At 42.7% G+C, this 18,520-nt stretch overlaps 1 protein-coding gene across 14 annotated transcripts in view; it reads left to right on the top strand.

Annotated features, from left to right (window-relative positions):
* KIAA1217 (KIAA1217 ortholog) overlaps positions 1-18,520 on the top strand; it is a 433,991-nt gene that overhangs the window by 333,001 nt on the left and 82,470 nt on the right. For 13 of the 14 annotated variants that reach the window (XM_077896782.1, XM_077896784.1, XM_077896783.1 and 10 more), the window contains 2 exons: positions 6,200-6,398; positions 10,361-10,454. In XM_077896782.1, coding sequence (XP_077752908.1) covers positions 6,200-6,398; positions 10,361-10,454 — 293 coding nt within the window. Of the gene's footprint in view, positions 1-6,199; positions 6,399-9,430; positions 9,755-10,360; positions 10,455-18,520 lie in introns of those variants that run through there. The other variant, XM_077896793.1, reaches the window with a different exon arrangement.

Below are 18,520 nucleotides of genomic sequence, written 5' to 3'. Positions count from 1 at the left end.
AACATAGTTTTTCTCTTATTCTTCTAGAATTCTTTTTAATAACAGCAGAGTGTTCAATGAATAGATTTATTAAGTGATTTATTAAATGAATCCCCTAATGTTGGAATTCCCCCATATTATTCTTATAGGTAATGCATTATTGAGCATCCTGATAATTATATCTTTGTGCATAAATATATAGAAATGGAATTACTGGCTCAAATCATATTTATAATTTGGGGGGCTTATAACGTATATAAATAAATAGCACTTTAGAGAAATGGTGTCCGTTTACTTTCCCAACAGTGGTATGTGAGAAAATTCATTTTCCTGACCCTTGTCAACACTGTTTATTGTATTATAAAAACCTTTCCCAACTTTACAAGTATAAAAAAGCTATTTTCATATTTATGTTTTTCTTATTAAAAATAAAAACTATGCTTGCAATTTCAGTAAAACATCATATAAGCACATAAGTAAGAAAATTAATTCCTCAATTCTTAGTGGAAAAGTGATGGAGAAGCGACTGGGGGAAATGGCTTAGAGATGGTAGTGTGCCTGCAAGCAAACTGGTAGGAAGATCACCCAAGGTCGTGGCACAGCATGCAACATAAATATGATGCTAAGTTCACAAAACAATAAGATTTCCAGTATAACTGTAGTACCATGGGAATGTGGCATGGTTTGAGATAGGAAGGCAGGAATAGGAGCCTGAGGGCTGTACTAGTCCATTTGCTAGAACAAATCACCATAGACTGAATATCTTTTTTTTTTTTTTAAGATTTATTTATTTAAAAAAAAAAGATTTATTTATTTTAGAGAGAGAGCAGGGGCAGGGGGAGAAGTGGAAGGAGAGGGAGAAACAGACTCCCTGCTGAGTACAGAGCCAGACATGGGACTTGAGATCATGATCTGAGCTGAAATTAAGAGTTGGACACTTAACTGACTGAGCCATCTAGGCACCCCACCGCAGACTGAGTATCTTTTTTTTTTTTTAATTATTTATTTATGATAGTCACACAGAGAGAGACAGAGAGAGAGGCAGAGACACAGGCAGAGGGAGAAGCAGGCTCCATGCACCGGGAGCCCGATGTGGGATTCGATCCGGGTCCCCAGGATCACGCCCTAGGCCAAAGGCAGGGGCCAAACTGCTGCGCCACGCAGGGATGGATCCTGCTTCCCCCCCCTCCCCCATTTATATCTCTGCCTCTCAATCTGTGTTTCTCATGAATAAATAAATAAATGATCTTTAAAAAAAAAAAGAATTGGTGGGGGAGGGGCACAAACGTTCTGTCCAAGCAAGGCGATGGCGTGAAAATCCTTGCATACCATATCAAAATAAAAAATATTTGAGATGTCCCATGTTCTGGACTGATTTTTTAAAATATTTTTTTAAAAGATTTTATGTATTTATTCATGAGAGACACAGAGAGAGGCAGAGACACAGGCAGAGGGACAAGCAGGCTCCCCACAGGGAGCCCCGTGTGGGACTCAATCCCAAGACCCAAGATCACGACCTGAGCCAAAGGCAGACGCTCAACCACTGAGCCACTCAGGTGCCCCTAGAACTGATTCTGAGATTGAAAAGATCCTGAGGATGTTTAGTACAAGCATGACCTGCTGAGTGTACTTTGCTTTTTATAAAATGTGGCCAGGACTTCTTGGTGAAAAATCCACATTGCCCCCGCAGGACCATTGAGGGGAAAGAACTCTTGAATATTCTGGCGTCTTAGAATGGCTCCAAGTGTCGTGAGGTTCATTTCAACACTCTGCTGCTTCCAGAGCCCTGTGCCTTCCCCCGCTCCTCTCAGCATGTGGACTGTTTCTAACCACATGTCTGCATTTAAGTTGACTTAAGATGGGAATCTTTTTTCTGAGCTGCCCCCCTGTCATGCTTCAGCATTGTCAAGCAGATGGTCAGGCGAAAAGTGTGAGGACAGCTAAGATCGTCCAGAGAGGAATGGTGGAGGAGATGGATGTGGCTCAGTGCAGGATTTCAGAGGCCCTAGGCTTCAAGGGAGAAAACCTCGGGTCTGTGGATGAACATAATGGGATATATAGGCTAGTTAGCTGTTTACTAGCTTTTACTTCAGGCAAGTTACTTGGACCTTCTGAGCCTCGCTTTCCCTGTCTGTGAAATGGGGCTTCTAATACCGACCTGCCCCGAGAGGCAGGGCTGATTAAGTGAAATCCGTGCATACCATTTCTGACACATAGCAGATGTCCCATAAATGCATTTCCCTGTCCTCTTCTCTTCTTCATAAAAAGGGAGTTTATGGTCCAAAGTCCTTCAGACTTTCCCAGTAATCTGGAGCAGACGACGCAGCTCAGAGCTAGGAAGGTATGCCAGAGCGTACTGAACCTCATCACTGTGCCAATAAACAGCCATGATAGATTAAGAGATTTCCTTCTGAGTTTAAGCATTTCTAAATACCTCTCCTGAATTGAGAAAGCAAACTGAATCAAGTGTAAAAAGACTATTCTCCTCTGTTTGTAAAGGCATCTTTCCCGTCTTCTCCGGATTTTCACGATCTATAACTGGACTGTGTACCCAGCTGGCAGCTGCGCCAGCCAGACCCTGAGGTAACCGTAATTTGGGCCCAATTTTTTTTTTTTTTCACTCAGAGCCTACAAATTCTATTTCAAGCACATACACGTACAGAATGCAGATGTGGGAATGAAAACCAGGCCCTTTGGGTGAATGAGGCTGTGATATTTGACTGGAGTGAGGCCATAAGTGGCCCATTGGCAGGGGCCTCGCCCAGGCATGGTCGGGGCCCAGGCCGCAAGAGTGGTTTTGGCCTTTTGCTGTGGCGTTACTGATCACATGGGACAGTCTTCACGTCTCCCGTTTGGGGCGAAAAATTGCAAGATCTGTGATGAGACAGACTTGAAAGGATTCTTCTGAACCCTGAGGAATGTGTAACAGCATGGATATTTGGAAAAACTAGCTCCCTGAAGAAGCTGAGAGGGGAAATTCAGCTGCTTATGCTCAATGTGAAAGGACTACTCCAATCAAGGAAACAGCACTTCAGAAAGTAATTCCAATGTGTATACAAATCGAGAATAAGGTTATGAGGCTGTTTCATGTAGCAAAAGCTCTTGTAGCTTAGATAGACCCCCAAATGAACACTGCTATTGGATGACTGATAAATCATTCACTGTTTCATTATTCAACAAACATTTATTGAAAGCCTGCTACGTAATAGGTAGTATCTATGGGTCCTAAGGGTACCATAGTGAACGACAACAGCAAAAACATTAAAAAGAATCCCTGACCTCCTGAAACTTACAGTCTAGAAGGAAAAAAATGATGATAAACAATAGCAAGAGTTAAAATATGAATTATATGTGGAAAATGCTGAGGAATAGAAATGGAACAAGGGTGGGGTATGAAGTATTAGGGAGAATGGGTGCTGAAATGTTGACAGGGTGGTGAGAGAAGGCCTTGCTGAGAAGCCAACTCTCCTAAATACCTGGTGGATGGTCTGGATGGATATAGATCTAGATCAAAAGTATAGCCCTCTGGATTTTCAAAGCTATTTCTCTATTGTCTTCTGGTTTCTGGGTTGCTGTTGAGAAAGCTCATGCCTTTCTGACTCCTGCTCCTTTGTTTGTGACTTTTCTCCCCAACTCTCTGGGAACTTGTAGGACCTTCTGTTTTCCACACCACCACCCGCCCCCGCTACCCCCTGCCAGCTGGAATGTCTCCATGACAAGCGTGAGTGTGTTGTGTGTTTCATAGACTTTTTCAATCTCTGATTTCAGATCCTTCAGTTTGGGGGGAAAGTTTTTTATAATACTTTCTGTAAAACTTTTGCTTTTCTTGATCTCCATTTTATCCCAGTTCCCGTAAGACTTGGGGGTGCTCTGAAATGACTGTTTTTCTTTTAAAAAGGAAGATTTTATTTATTTACTCATGAGAGATACAGAGAGAGGCAGAGACATAGGCAGAGGGAGAAGCAGGCTCCCTGTGGGGAGCCCGATGTGGGACTTGATCCCAGGACCGCCGGATCACTACCTGAGCCGAAGGCAGATGCTCAACTGCTGAGCCACCCAGTTGCCCCATGATTCTGGTTTTCTTATTGTTTTCCACTGTCTCCTGTCCCATAGTCTTTTTGCTCTACTTTCTGAGATTTCATCAACTTTTTCTTCCTCCTTGAAATTTTAATTCCTACTCTCACGATTCCCAGAGTGGACTCTTGCTCTCTAAATGTTCCCCTTTTCTTGGACTGTCTCATCTTTTCTGAGTTTCTTTTTTTCTGTTTATTTTGGTGTTTCATGTTAATGGTTTGTAGAAAATGTCTGTTAATCCCGGGTAATCTAAAAAAAAATCCTGGGTAATCGGCCAGTGTGTGAGGGAGGCACAGTCATACTAACCGGAAGCTTTCATATATGGGTTGGGCTGTTTCGCAATGGAGTGACCATATACAACCTGATCATTACTCTCAAAAATCTGTTGGTCTCTTCTCACAGGCCAGTCAGCTTTTCTAGAGAGGTTCCTCCAGGTTCTTGACTGCGGGTCACCCCTTTGCAAGCATTTTGTGAGGAGGCACCTCGCCCACCCTCCCCCGTGCCGTGTGAGCTAGAATCCGGCCTGATTGACTCTATCTCTTTAGTCTATTATGGATATGGGGGGTCAGTTGGCTGAGTGGGACAGAAGGAAAGCTTTGAACGGGTTGCAGCACCTTTAAAAAGAAAAGGAAGTTCGGTCAGGCCTCATGCTCAATCTGCAGTTCTCCCCTCAGAGGGATCTGGGGCTTTGCTTCTGGAGCTTTCCTAGCCCTGCATGTTTTATGTGGATTTCTCCCCTTGAAGATGTAGGTGTTGGGTGTTCTCTTGTCTGGTATTGTTTCCTTTCTCATTCCCTTAATTCTTTGACTTATGCTTTTTTATTCTTCACTCTCACTTTAACGGAATTTCAGGAGGACTTAAAGACAAATTTGTTGCATGAATTGCCTGATTGTAACCAGAAGCCATATTCTATTCTCTTTTGAGTCTCTCCTGCCAAAGGCTACTTGAGCAATCTTGGTCTGTCCTCAATAGATTCTCATAAGTGGATTCAAATTAAATGTCAGGATCTTTGATACCCTGTTTCAGTTATACATTTCTGAATAACTAGTGACCATAAACAGTGAATTAAATCAACAATTACATGTTTGCTTTGTTCTGTATTTTGGGCAGGGCTGAGAGGGGGCACCCCATTTCTGCTCCATGTGACAGCAGCTGGGGCAGGTCACCTGGATCTGGGGGTTCTCCTCCCAAGGTGGGCCACCCACATGACTGGCCAGTGGTGGTGGCTGTAGAATGGATGCTCAGTGGGGGCCGTCAGTGAGGGCTTTCATTCTTCTTCATGTGGCCTCCCCATGTGGTTCAGTTGGATTCGCAGAAGCTTGGTTCTGTGAGTCTCCAAGACCACACTTATCATGAGGACAAGGTCTAGTGTGTAAGCACTTACCAAGTCTCCATTTTGCACTTTACTTGCTAATGCTAATTGGTCAAAACAAGTCGCATGGCCAAGCCCAGAGTCAATGTGGGAAGAGACCACACCCCACAGGGGCATGAATAATTTGAGGTATGGTTCATTGGAGCCCTGAGAACTCTAAAATTCTCTGATCTTATGCCTCTGTTTTTTTTTGTTTGTTTGTTTGTTTTTTGTGTGTAACTGACTTGTTCCATTTTCTTTCTGAAGCATTGGAATGCCAGATTCTTTTCTTGTTGTAGTTTCATTTGGTATAAACATTCAATAAATATGTATTAGAGCCACAGTAATGTTGTAGCCTTAAAATGTTTCTGAATGGATTATAAAGATGTGAACTATATAGCTTACCCCTCGCTGTAATGATTATGTTGTTAGTTAATGAAAAACATGAGAGACACCATCCTACAGGGTCAAATTCCCAAATATACCTTTCAAGGGAATAAAGTATTGTTTTTTGCTTTAGGCTACCAGAGAGTAGCTTCTTGTCCTTTTGGTTTTCAAATAGTTGAAAATTAGCCTCTTTAACATCTGCCTGGACTCCAAAGAATAAAAGTGAATGTTTGTGTGATAACCAGAAAGTGCATTCCTTGGAGATTCCAAACAAACATCTCCTATTACATGCTTCCCAAGCTTGTCCTAACCCTTACTGCCTGTGGTAAGACAGAAATGGCTAAGCTTTTGCTGCGTGTTGTGGGCATCTTGATCTGGGACTGATGACTGTGTTCATCTTGCATGCAGGGGTTCTCTATCTCCAGTATGGGGATGAAACCAAGCAGCTCAGGATGCCGAATGAAATCACAAGTGCAGACACAATCCGTGCTCTCTTCGTAAGTGCCTTTCCGCAGCAGCTCACCATGAAGATGCTAGAATCGCCCAGTGTCGCCATTTACATCAAAGATGAAAGCAGAAATGTCTATTATGAACTAAACGATGTAAGGTAGGTTGTTACGTTGTGTGTGTGTGTGTGTGTGTGTCCACCATACTGCAGTTAGCATTGCTACAGCTTTACTGAGTCCTAATCTTTCTGTGTCCCCATGAAGGCTACTATTACCCTAACTAGTAGGTTCACCTTACCCAGCTGTGAATTCACTATCTGTTTTCTATAATCCATTTATAAGGTCTGGTTTACAAAGATGAGGACAGACTTCTCCCGCCTAGATCTTGGCCTATTACCTCTGAAAAGAATATAAGAAACAGTCTAGTCCCCTGTTTATCTAAAAGTTAGGGAAAGTGAGGCCCAGAAGGTGCTAGAAAGACTTGATCAATAGCATAAGGCCATGCTTGTGACTGGAACTTCCCTGGCTCTTTCTCAAGTGCTTTTCCCCCCACAGAGACTATGAACATTTTAGGCAATGATCCCATTGGGCCATTATTTACACCAGCAGGTTAGAGCAGAAGCAGCAGACCCTATGCTATTGTCCACAAGAAAAGAGGCATAGAAGCATTCTCTATCTCCATGTTTTTCGTAAATAGTTGGCCTTACCAAAGGATCTTACTTTTTAGGTGGGCTTTCTTCAGGGCCCCGAGGAGGATGTGTCCTCAAATGAGGCTCAGTGTACTCATGCTATTGAAGGGGGCACAGAAATAAAAGCATCCATATCTACTGTGGTGGTGGTATGTCCAGAGAGAAAGGGACCCATCTGATCTCTCCCAGCCAAAGAGCCTGACAAATTAGAACTTAAATTAGCACAAACAAGGAGTCACTAGTAAAGCCCTAGACATTTTAGAACTTAAAAAATTATTTAGTAACTAATTCAGCCCTTCTATTTTATGGGACCAGAAGCTCAGATGCATAAAATTAAGAGACTTATTCAAGATCACACAGCCAATTCATTTTCAGGCATGGCCCTAGACCTGATTGTCCACATGATTTGTGAAGGTTTTTTATTCCCTCAGAATATTCCCTGCTCAATTGATCGTCCACAATGTGGATTTTTGGGTTCCTGCCCCATGGGGAGAGCAGGATGCCCTGTTTCTCCATCATGTAATTAATAGAAACCACCTTTTAAAAATATGCCTCTAGTGCATAACAAATGTAAACTGATAAATATCTAATGATGATTGCAAATGACATATTTAGGCGTGTGCCAAGGTGTGTATGAGTCATTTAAGGCTTTCAAAGTTTGATGCATGCCCTAAGGTATAGTGCTACATCTATTGCACAACCTTGCTACCTTTAAAAGATGTGTTTAAATATTCATGAGTATCAGAAAATTCATGTTCGTTTTTTTAAATAAATTATTAATCAGCCTGTCACTAAAAAAAATCGAATTTATAGAGCGTAAACATAAATATGAAGTAATCATATTGTATCTAAGGAGCATGTTTGTGGTCATATAATCCCAAGTAGTGTTTTTATAGCAATGTTCTTGAATTGCCATGTTTTGCAGTTAGAGGACTGGAGAGAAATGGCAATACTAAATCTGTACGAAAAGACATAAAGCCACTTTTGACTATGGAGCTCAAGCCTGATGAAGTTATTTGGAACAGTTGTACCCCACTGTCCTGCAGCCCCTGCAAGCATTTTTATTTTTATTTAAAAAAATTTTTTTTTCATGCAAGCATTTTTAAATTGCAATGAGTCATGATTTTCTAGGTCCTTTCCCAAACCTCAAAGTGTTCCTGCTAGGGCTCCCTTTACACATTCTTCTGGAGTGTCGTGAGGAAGTCGAGGAGGGAGAAAGAAATGAGAGGGAAGACAAAGAAGAAACAGTCCCCTCAACTTTCAAATTGAGATGATTCTCCTTGATGCAAAATCAGTTGATAAAATAGATGAAGAGTGTTTGAGAGAAGAAGAGATCCTTTCTTTAAACATTAACAATTTTCATTTAATATGTTTACATTTGTGAAAGTGATTCTTTAAAAATCTCATTTCAAATGTTTGATGGGGAAGTTACTGAATTATAAGTTTATCTATAATTTTACTTTTCAGTGTTTTGATTTACCTATAAAAATGGACCTAAATATTTTTTTTAAGATTATTTATTTATTCATGAGAGACACACAGAGAGAGGCAGAGAGAGAAGCAGGCTCCATGCAGGGAGCCCGATGTGGGACTCGATCCCAGGACTCCAGGATTACACCCTGGGCCGAAGGCAGGCTCTAAACTGCTGAGCCACCCAGGGATCTTGGACCTAAAAGTATTTAAGTGGATAAAGCGTTTTTATTTGGTGATGAATATGTTTATGCTAGATGATCCTATGTCTGAATTTTCCAAAGGATTATTCTCTCTTTGCTTATATGCATAAAATGTCTCAATTATATTTTATTTGAATGGTACGATAAATTCTCACCATCAACACTATATACATTCTCCCTCTCCCCCTGCAAAATATACCATGTAGATCACCACTGAGGACAATGGCTTTAATTTTTGGAGCCCAGAGGTAGATTTCCTTTCACATCCAGTGTTTTTGAAGTGCGAGTGTATTTGTTAAGCATTTAACTATTTCACCACTGTGTTTCCTTAGGGAAGTGCTATAGAGCATTTAGGTTGAAGTTCCGTGTTGTAAATGTTGCCATGGTAAACGCAATCTGGGCCTTTACTGTTGGTTCATCTTGGATGAGCATGTTTCTAAATTAATCATAAACCAACCTCATGTATTTTAAATACCTTTAGAATCACACAAAGTTTTTTTCATGGCTCAGCTGAGGTTTTCAGCTTTCATATTGTCACGTGGGGGTGGGGTTTCCCTTCAGTGGATCCCCGTGTCCCCCCACCTTCTGTGAGCTCTTGCCTTCATAGTAACCTAACCAGGGCTGCATGCTCCCCCTTCCGCCAGCTTGTAATGAGCTCCTTGAAGTCTGGAGAAACCCTGCAAGCTTGGGCTAGTCATTGCTTCAAAGCAATTACTGACAGATATTTAAAGGAGGAAGGCAAGACTAGTCCCAAGAATCCTCCACTTCATTTAAAACAAAGCATAACCCAGGAATCCCAGAGATTGCGATCAGCCCACAGAACGTGTCACTGCACCTGGGAGGAAGGAATGCCTCTTTGTGCACACATTCCCCAGAGCTCAGCTCGCCGGCCCTGGAGGGACACAGCGTAGATGGCGCTGCAAGTGCCCCAGGTGGCCCTTCTGCGATGAGAGCTGAATGTGGGCGGAGGAGGACTTCGCAGACATTCCTATGCATTTAAATAATTTTAAGGTAGGCTCCAAGCAAGATGTGGGACTTCTGTCCTGTGCCGCAGTGTGATGGACTCCGGCGCTCTACATGCTGGACTCAGAAGGAGAAACAGAAGAGCAGAAGGTTCTAGCTGCTGCTCTTCCTTCTGAACACCCTACACATCCAGTAAGTTAGCTTGTGTGTACACAAGTATTTTTAATAGCCACTACGGGAGGAAAAGAAAGGCATTACAAAGATACCAGTAGTTTTGATCTTTGTGGTATTTTTTTTCCTGGACCGCAAATACATTCTCTGTTCCTTGCCGAAAGCGTTTGAAGGAAAAACCATTTTCCTTTGTGTGCATTCATAAGATAAGCAGAAAACCAGGTGTTTGGGCAAAGTAAACTATTAAATATTTAAATATTAACCAAATCCTTTTGAACCTATTGTAAATATTGGAGCTTTACAGTCCCTAAAAGTGTTAGCTTTCCTTGCTTAAATCTGGAAAGGGAGTCCACGTTCACCTGTATTTGTGGCTGGAGGATCACAGGGAAAACAAGTATTTTTTCCAGTGGAGCAAAGACAGGAAAGAAAAGCTGAAGTCACTTTTCTCCTCTTCCTTATTTATTTTTGCCGATTTTATGTTGAAAGAACTTTTTGTCCAGTTGACAGTAGACGGCAGTTGGATTGTCTATTCACGTCTTTTACCTGATCTTGCAGAGATCAGGCAAAGGGAATGGCCAAAGTAAGGCTCCTTTCATCTGCCATAGTCATTGATGTGTTTGATTCCAGGAATATTCAGGACAGATCGCTCCTCAAAGTGTACAACAAGGACCCTGCACATGCATTCAACCACACGCCGAAAACTGTGAACGGAGACATGAGGGTAAGTGTTTCTGTTCCATTTCTAATTTTATTTGATGGGTCAGACCATCCTTTTTTCTGGCACGGTCTTCAGATGCTATGACACCTCAACACCGGGTTTCAGGGCTTCTCACTGCTCATCTTGTCTGATGATTCATGATTTGTTCTTGGTAAAGAAATCAGGTTTCCCAGACATTTGGGGCAAAGGGACTGAAATAGAGCCTGATGCATCCTCATTTATCTGTAAGCATGGAGTTTAGTTGTGTCCTCACTCCAAGGGGATCCTGAAAATCTTTGTCTAAAAGCTTTCTTGGTCCATGTACATTAATTTTACTCAGAGGATCTCTTGCTATTTTTCCTCCAATTAAAACAAAATTAGCACACAAACAACAACAAACCCCTGTAAAATTCCATGTAGAACCTATTAATATTCTTATATCAGCTATTCCAAGCAAGCCTTAGCATTCTAAATAAATTATTCACCTTCTAATTCAGGACTGTTTGCTGCTGTACTGTATTAAATATTATCCGACCTTATCTGAATCACGTTCAAGGCATAGTCCAAAAATCTGCATGATTTGGGAGCTGAAATTCTCTAGATTTAGATCATCTCAGAAGATTATCCAAACGTTCAAAGCACACAGGGATGTTTTGAAGAGAAAAGAACAGGGAAACAGAAAAAGACAGATTTTAAAATCATATTAATGCAGGTTTGCTAAAAAGGGATGGAGTTTCTAACAATAGAGCCACATTGCCCTCCAGCTGTACCTCCTCCCCACCACACACACAAATTTAGAAGTTGCTGCACCATTTTCTACCATCTTTTCTGAGGCTTAGCACTCTGCTGCATGCTGGAGTTTAACTGGGAAAAAAAAGTAAATGAATATGTTTTCTTGCCAAAGAAGCCCAAGGCACTGCCTGTCCTAGTGCTGTGGTAGGTAGCATTCCCAAGGTGAGGCTGTCTCTGCTTCTCGACGGGATGTATCAGTTTGCTATTGCTGCTATAACAAATTAATGCACGTTTAGTGGCTTAACATGACATAGATTTGCTATCTTACAGTTCTAGGGGTCAGAAGTCCAACATTGTCCTCAGTAAATTCAAGGGGTCATCGGCAGGCCATCAGCTTTCCTTTCTGGAAGCTCTAGAGAGAATGTTTCCTTTTTACCCCATCTCCTAGAGGTCACGCACATTCCTTGCCTTGCAGTCCCCTCTTTCCATCTTCAGACTCAGCCAAACAGCATCTCTCTGACCCGGCTTCCGTGATCACATCTCTAAACCTCCTTCTTCCACATTTAAGTACACTTGTGAGTACATTGGGCTCATCCAATCTGCCACAATGATTTCCTTATTTTAAGGCCAACTGATTAGCAGCCTTAATCCCTCATTCTTGTGTAGTCAGAGGTTCAGCAGCTTAGGATGCAGACATCTTTGGGGGACCTTGGTTCTGCCTACCCACACAGCGTATGAGCTTAGGACCAAGAGGCCAGGAGAACCGATAGAAAGTGCTGGAAGAATTTCTAGGGAATTCTGGACTGGAATATGAGTGATGACATTGTGGGATCAGAGCCCACACTTGGGGAGGAAAAGGCCTCTTACGTCCTCAACTGCTGCTTTTTTTTTATGTCAGAAATGATGTGCGATTTGAAGTGAGGGCTGTGTTGCTACTTCAGAAAATCTAGGATTTTGAGGCTTATTTTTAGCTAGTTACACTTTAAATGTAAACCAGCACCACGTGAAGACAGATTGAGTCATGCTGATCACGAAACACGGACTGACTGTTACTGTATCCTTGCTTTTTATTATTTTGTTATTCTTTCTCAGCAACATTCATAAGAGGCTTTGTTCCCTTGGATGTCTTTATTTTTTTGATATGTCTGGCCTTCGAACTGGAGTTACACGGTACTCTGAGTTCTGTTTCTGTTACGCAGAGCCCACACGGGGACCCCAGAATCGCCTCCGAAAATCCTGTTTATGGTGGGGAGAGGACACCTGTTTTAACTCTTAAGCAGATGTGGTCCTGACATAAGGACCAGCAGTGAGCATGTGGAGACTCAAATATCAACCATATGGACAAAGCCCTATCAGAATTCAGAACTCTTGCCCTGGGTTTCAGTCAAGTTCTGCTTTTACTTTTAAACGAGACCCTAACAATCTTTTGGTGTGGCCCACAGCCTCCTTCAGACAGCATTTTTGTGTGAGGAACTCAGCTGTTGGCCCCAGATGTCAAGACAACAAACGTACACAGACACGCTTTTAGGTTTCCGAGAAGACAACTTTAAAAACGAGAAATAGGGGATTCCTGGGTGGCTCAGCAGTTGAGCATCTGCCTTTGGTTCAGGGTGTGATCCTGGAGTCCTGGGATCGAGTCCCACAGCAGGCTCCCCTCCTTCTGCCTATGTCTCTGTCTCTCTCTGTGTGTCTCATGAATAAATAAATAAAATCTTAAAAAAAAAAAAAAAAGAAACAAGAAATAGAACCTGGCTTTGAAAGCAACGAGGTGCCATCAGGCCTGCAGTTTGTCACTTGGTCCCTCTTCACAGATTCCAGAAGCTAACAGACATGAAATTCCTTCAGCCTCACCTTTAGGCTTGTGGAGGTTGGAATTCTCGTTCCTTCTCTGTGAATGTAGCTTAAAGGAGAGGAGGCTTTGCTGAGTCCGGCCTGGAGCCCAGCTGTGTTACCCCATCACTTATGGGGAAGAATGGAAGGAGAGAACAGAGCAGGGATCAATTGTTATAGACTAAACCAAGCTGCATGATGGGTTGAGGGAAGCCTCACCCTTCCACATGTTTGCAATGAGCGCGTGGCCATGAAGGAATTTGATGATAACTCCTCGTACGAGGCGGTTACGCACGCAGCCCCACACCTGGTGTCATTGACCCTCAACCTGCAGCCCCCAGACTCAGCGTGGGACAGCCTGCCCAGCTGTCCCCTCACAACCGGTAAACACACATCTCAAGACAGACACTGGTTGGATAGAGCAGAGGCCCAGAAACAGGGACACCAAAACTGAGACGTGGCCTCCGAGACTGCCCTTAAATGAGGACTTTCAGATCTTAACCTGTGAAACCAGAGAAGGCATGAGACTGAATCTACAAGAATCACCAGAGCAGTTTTATGATGGTGGTGGTGTTCCTCAGGAAGCGTGTTAAAGTATTAAGTTTGAGGCTGTGGGCCCCAGAGCATGCATAGAATATGTGCCTGGTAGGGAAAACATGTGTCTTGTTTTCCACTTAGCGGCTAGCTGAGCACTTTTGAGGCGAGTCTGTGGAAGGAGACTTGTGGTTCTCTGCTGGAACTGAGCACTCCCGGGTCCTGATTCTTTGCACGTGGGTGCAAATCACCCCGATCTAATTTAATCACAGGGCTGTTGTTTCCTTATAAAATTAGATAGAAAGCTTTGAAATTTAGCTCCCAAGGGATTGAGCTCACCATATGGAAGAGGCCCTCTTGCAAAATTAGGTATTCACTCACAGGGCTGGTAATTCACAAATGTACAACTCAGAGATGAGCCATTCCATCTTGTGGCTCTCGGAGGGTACCAGTGACTTCCTGTCCACCAAACCCAGTGGCTTTTTCTGCAGTTTGGGGGCTTTTCCACCTTCTAGCACACTTTGAGATGACTTCCTGAGATTTTTGGCTTCTATCATTCAGTTCTTTCCCTCTTGTTTATCTTTCATTTTTACTTAGATATGACAGCTCCCAGATTTTCATTTAGAACACCCTCCCCAGAACTGGCCCTACGTCTTAAATTTCCTAATACCAAAATCAGTCCCTGCATCCCAGGCCTCTTTTATTTCAGCTCTGCCTTGATACCAATAAATGGTCTTCTTAGAAACCTTGGTTTCTATTTTAAACTGCCATTTCTAAATCTCTTGCTTACGTTCAAACACATCTCAGCCTGCTTCATTCACTAACTCTTCTCCCTCCTGCCCATAAATGGTCTTCAGTATGCTCAAGTGGACTTTACCGATGCATGTGTGTATGAATTTGCTTTTTTAAAAAATCGGCGTCCTTTCACTTGTACTTGTACTGTTGTTTTTTTTTTTTAAAGATTTTATTTATGTATTCATGAGAGACACAGAAAGAGGCAGAGACACAGGCAGAGGGAGAAGCAGGCTCCCTGCAGGGAGCCCGATGAGGGACTCGATCCGAGGACCCTGGGATCATGCCCTGAGCCGAAGGCAGGCTCAACCACTGAGCCACCGAGGTGCCCCCAGACTTGTGGTTTTAATCTTACTGCTGACTTAACCATTATGTCAGCATGGATGACACTTGAAATTATAACCCTAGCTCTGCCATTTCTCTAGACTCCAAGAGCCCAATCTTCAACTTCCAAGTGGCTCTCTCCATATGGATATATTTCCAATGTGTCCATTGTTTCCCACTGAAGAAAAAAAATCCTAATTTTTTTTTCTCCTAAGTCCTTTTCCTGCTTGTTTTTTCTATTTTTATGCAGTGTAGAGTGACATTGATGGGGGGGTGTATGTGCATTTTGAGGGGCGGGGAAGAAGAGATTTAAAAAGTTGAGTTATCAGTGATTCTTAAATTGCTTAACTTCTGTTTCTCAACACATCCCTCAGTTACCAAAACTGGTCCAGGCCATTCAGCAAGGCCTCTTACCGATGCCCCTTCTACCATTGCCCCCCCTGCTCTCATAACAGCCAACTTTTTTGAGCATTTACTGAGCACTCTTCGAGGTGATCTCATTTAATCCCCAAGACAACATTTTGAGGCAGGTATTGGTGTAAGCCCTTCTATTAACAGCTCAGAAAACAGTTGTTTTGGTATGTTAAGAAATTTGCCCAAGACCGCACAGCTAGACAGAGGCAGAGCTGAGATATGAACCCAGGTAGGTGGGCTCCAGATCTCCGGCTCTTAGCAACACTGCTCTGATGCTCTAGTTCTAGCGTTCAGTATTTTTCTAGCAATCAGTCATGCAACAGCCTTTAGCCATGCTCCCAGTTCTCCTTACCCCAGTCCAACAACCACTTTTCCAGCCATCCCCCCAAGCCCACCACACAGGGCTGATGGTCAGTATCACCTGCATCCAGATACCCAAGCAGAACCTCCTCACAGTTCTTACTCCGGGTATCTGAAGTGCCCTCTCCCGCCCCACAGATTCACCATTCAAAATTCCTTCCATCCAGTATACTACAGGACAACTGCCTAATCCCTTCAATAAACCACTGGCCTGAAAAAAAAAAAAAAGTGGGCGGGGACACTGTATGTTTCCCAGGTCACGTCTATACCATAACAACCGAATGCCATGAATGCACCATGTTGGGATGCTGATTAGAGCAACCAACTGTAAAAGATATGTTTGAAACTCTTTGGGAAATTTGAACATGTGTTAGGAATCAGGTGATGTTAGGGACAACTGGTAATTCTGTGGGGTATAATAATGGCTTGGTGGTTATGCTTTTTAAAATGAGACATACTAAGTATTTACAGGCAAAATGATATGATGAATGGGATTTGCTTCAAAATACCCCAGCAGAGAAAACCAAAACAGCAGAGAGAAGTGAAACAAAGTTGGTAAACTGCTGAAAAATGTCTCAGGTGGATGACAGGAGTTCACTAGATTATTTTCTCTATTGTTTCTGAATGGTCGACAATTTCCATTTTGAGATGTTAAAACATAAAAACTTGTTTCTCGAGGCCAAATAAAAGGCCACCTACCTGATGAGGCTCTCCCTAATGCTTTGACACAATTTATCTTTCCTTTCCTGGGGCATATTGCACGTTGTCCTGGTGTTATAACCATTTAGGTGCGTGTGCATCTCCTCCACAAGACTAAATTCCAAAAGTGCAAACCATCTTGTGTTTGCTGTGTTCGCCTCTGTATCCCTCACAAAGTCAGCCGCGATGCCTTACCCATGGTGAGTGTAAACACAGAATGCATTGAGTACTATCACGGTAGTGCTGCGATTGCTGTATTATTCATTTTCTGTCATTAACGAGAACCCACTGTAAAAATATCTCTCTGTTCTCATCACCAGAAATAGTTGTGCTTCTCCTGGTTTATTTTTGTCATATGGACACTTTGGATCTTGAAAGTGATCATTTTCCCTCTTTGTGTTGCTACTCTAAGGCTTAGAATTAAATGTGTGGCCCGCCCACAACAAGCGTACAGGCATTTGCCGCGTGTGTTTTGTGTGTTGGCTTTGTTCCTGGCCTCTCTTTATAATTTTCCTACTTTCATCTTTTTTGTCGTATGCTCCACTTTTTGACTTTTTAGAGGCAAAACTGTAATAATTTATGTGAATTCTATTAATTTCTTTGTGGAGCCAGGCAGGGTACAAGTAGTATTCATTCTATACCATTGTTCTTCTGGATGTAAGATAATAGACCTTTTTGTATCTACACAGCAGGCAGTGTGTTAACTACTTTGTATTCTGATTAGCCAGTAACTCTGCAAAGTAGATATACTGACTCCATTTTTCCCGATGATGCAACTGAGGCCAAATGAGTCTTTCCCAGGCCCACACAGCTGGTAAATGTCAGACACTGGATTTGAACCCAGTTCTTTCCGACTCTCTGTATTCAGCTATAGCCTTCCTTCCTTGATAATTTATCAAAATTTTTCAAGTTTTGAAATGCTTTCCTAATGAGATTTTAGAACACATAAAATATCCTTTCTTAATATTTGTTTCACTTCTTCTGTTTTAGAACTTTTAAAATAGATCGTATTTATTTATTTGAGAGAGAGAGAGCATGCATGAGTAGGGGGAGGGACAGAGGGAGAAGCACACTCCCCGCTGAGCAGGGAGCCCGATGTGAGGCTCGATCCTAGGACCCTGGGATCATGGCCTGAACCAAAAGCAGATGCTTCACCAACTCAACTCATGGGTGGCTCAACCATGCTGAGCCACTCAGACACACCTGTTTGTTTCACTTCTTAACTCCGTTATGTGTCTATTTCATGGCATCTTTTTATATTTAACTTTACTCCATTTTGTTCTCTTTTAGCCAGATATCCCATACCCACCCCCCAAAAATAAAAGAAGAAGTATATGTCATTTAGTATATGTGTCTGAAGTGGCCATGCCAGAGAACTCTTTTTCCCATGAGGCAGTGTTCTGGTTGAGAGGAAGGTTTTGAGGTTTGGGAAGGGATGAAGTAATCCTATAGAAATGGAAGAGAAGAGAATCTCATAGAAATGGAAGTTCCCAGAAGCACTCCTAACTAACCCTCTTTCAAGCATTCAAGGTCCTCTTTCTCGACCCACTGTCAGCAACAGTGGTTTTAATGACCAGCATTCATGATATGCCGACTCTGGGCCAGGTACTGTGCTGAGCATGGCCCTTATATTCATTCTCATTTGATTTTCCAACATCCCAGTGTGAGGGGAATTCTTGTCACCCCCTGTTTTCAGATGTGGAAGCTGAAAATCAGCGGAAAAAAAAAAAAAAAGCCACACAGCTCTTCCATGGTAGAACTGGATTGGGAGCCAAGCAGGCCAAGCCCAGAACTGATCTTGCTCACTCTGGTGGGCAGTAGGTCCCACACTACTGCCTTTACCATCAGTGTCCATGTGACACTCATGTGTGTAGACCTCACTCAAAAGCCACCATCTTCATCAGGACTTCCCTACCTCCTCCCTTTTCCATGCCTTTCTGAGCCTCCACAGAACCTCACCTGCCCACCTCCATCCCTTGGCCCACTCATCATCTCCTGCCTGCCACCGACACACCTTAGGTCCCTTCTAAATCCTAAGCCTTTTTGGGGGTGACAATTCCTAACCAGCTTATCTTTGTGCTCTCTATGTTTCCCTCCAGCAATGAGGAAATTCTCATTAACTGTCTAGATGCAGAAGAGGTGTCCCTTCAGCACTTTTCCTATCGCAAACTTTCAGTGAACGCCCCATTTGCTGAGACCAGTACAATGATGATCAGTAAATATAAATCTGAGTTGGCCACACATTCCCGAGCTGATCTCAGTGATAGTTTCTGACGAAAAGGAGAAATAGGAATATCTGCCTGTCCTAACAAATTCCCCATCCTCTCAGTATAATTTTACAGCAGTTAGCAACCGTAAACTTTAAGATGAGAATCACAGATTTGTGAGATTGAAACAAGTGATTG

The sequence above is a fragment of the Canis aureus genome, chromosome 5, assembly GCF_053574225.1.
Source record: "Canis aureus isolate CA01 chromosome 5, VMU_Caureus_v.1.0, whole genome shotgun sequence".
In the NCBI taxonomy this organism is placed as follows: domain Eukaryota; kingdom Metazoa; phylum Chordata; class Mammalia; order Carnivora; family Canidae; genus Canis; species Canis aureus.
Note: the sequence above shows the minus strand (reverse complement) of the source record. Positions and strands in the feature narration are given on the sequence as shown.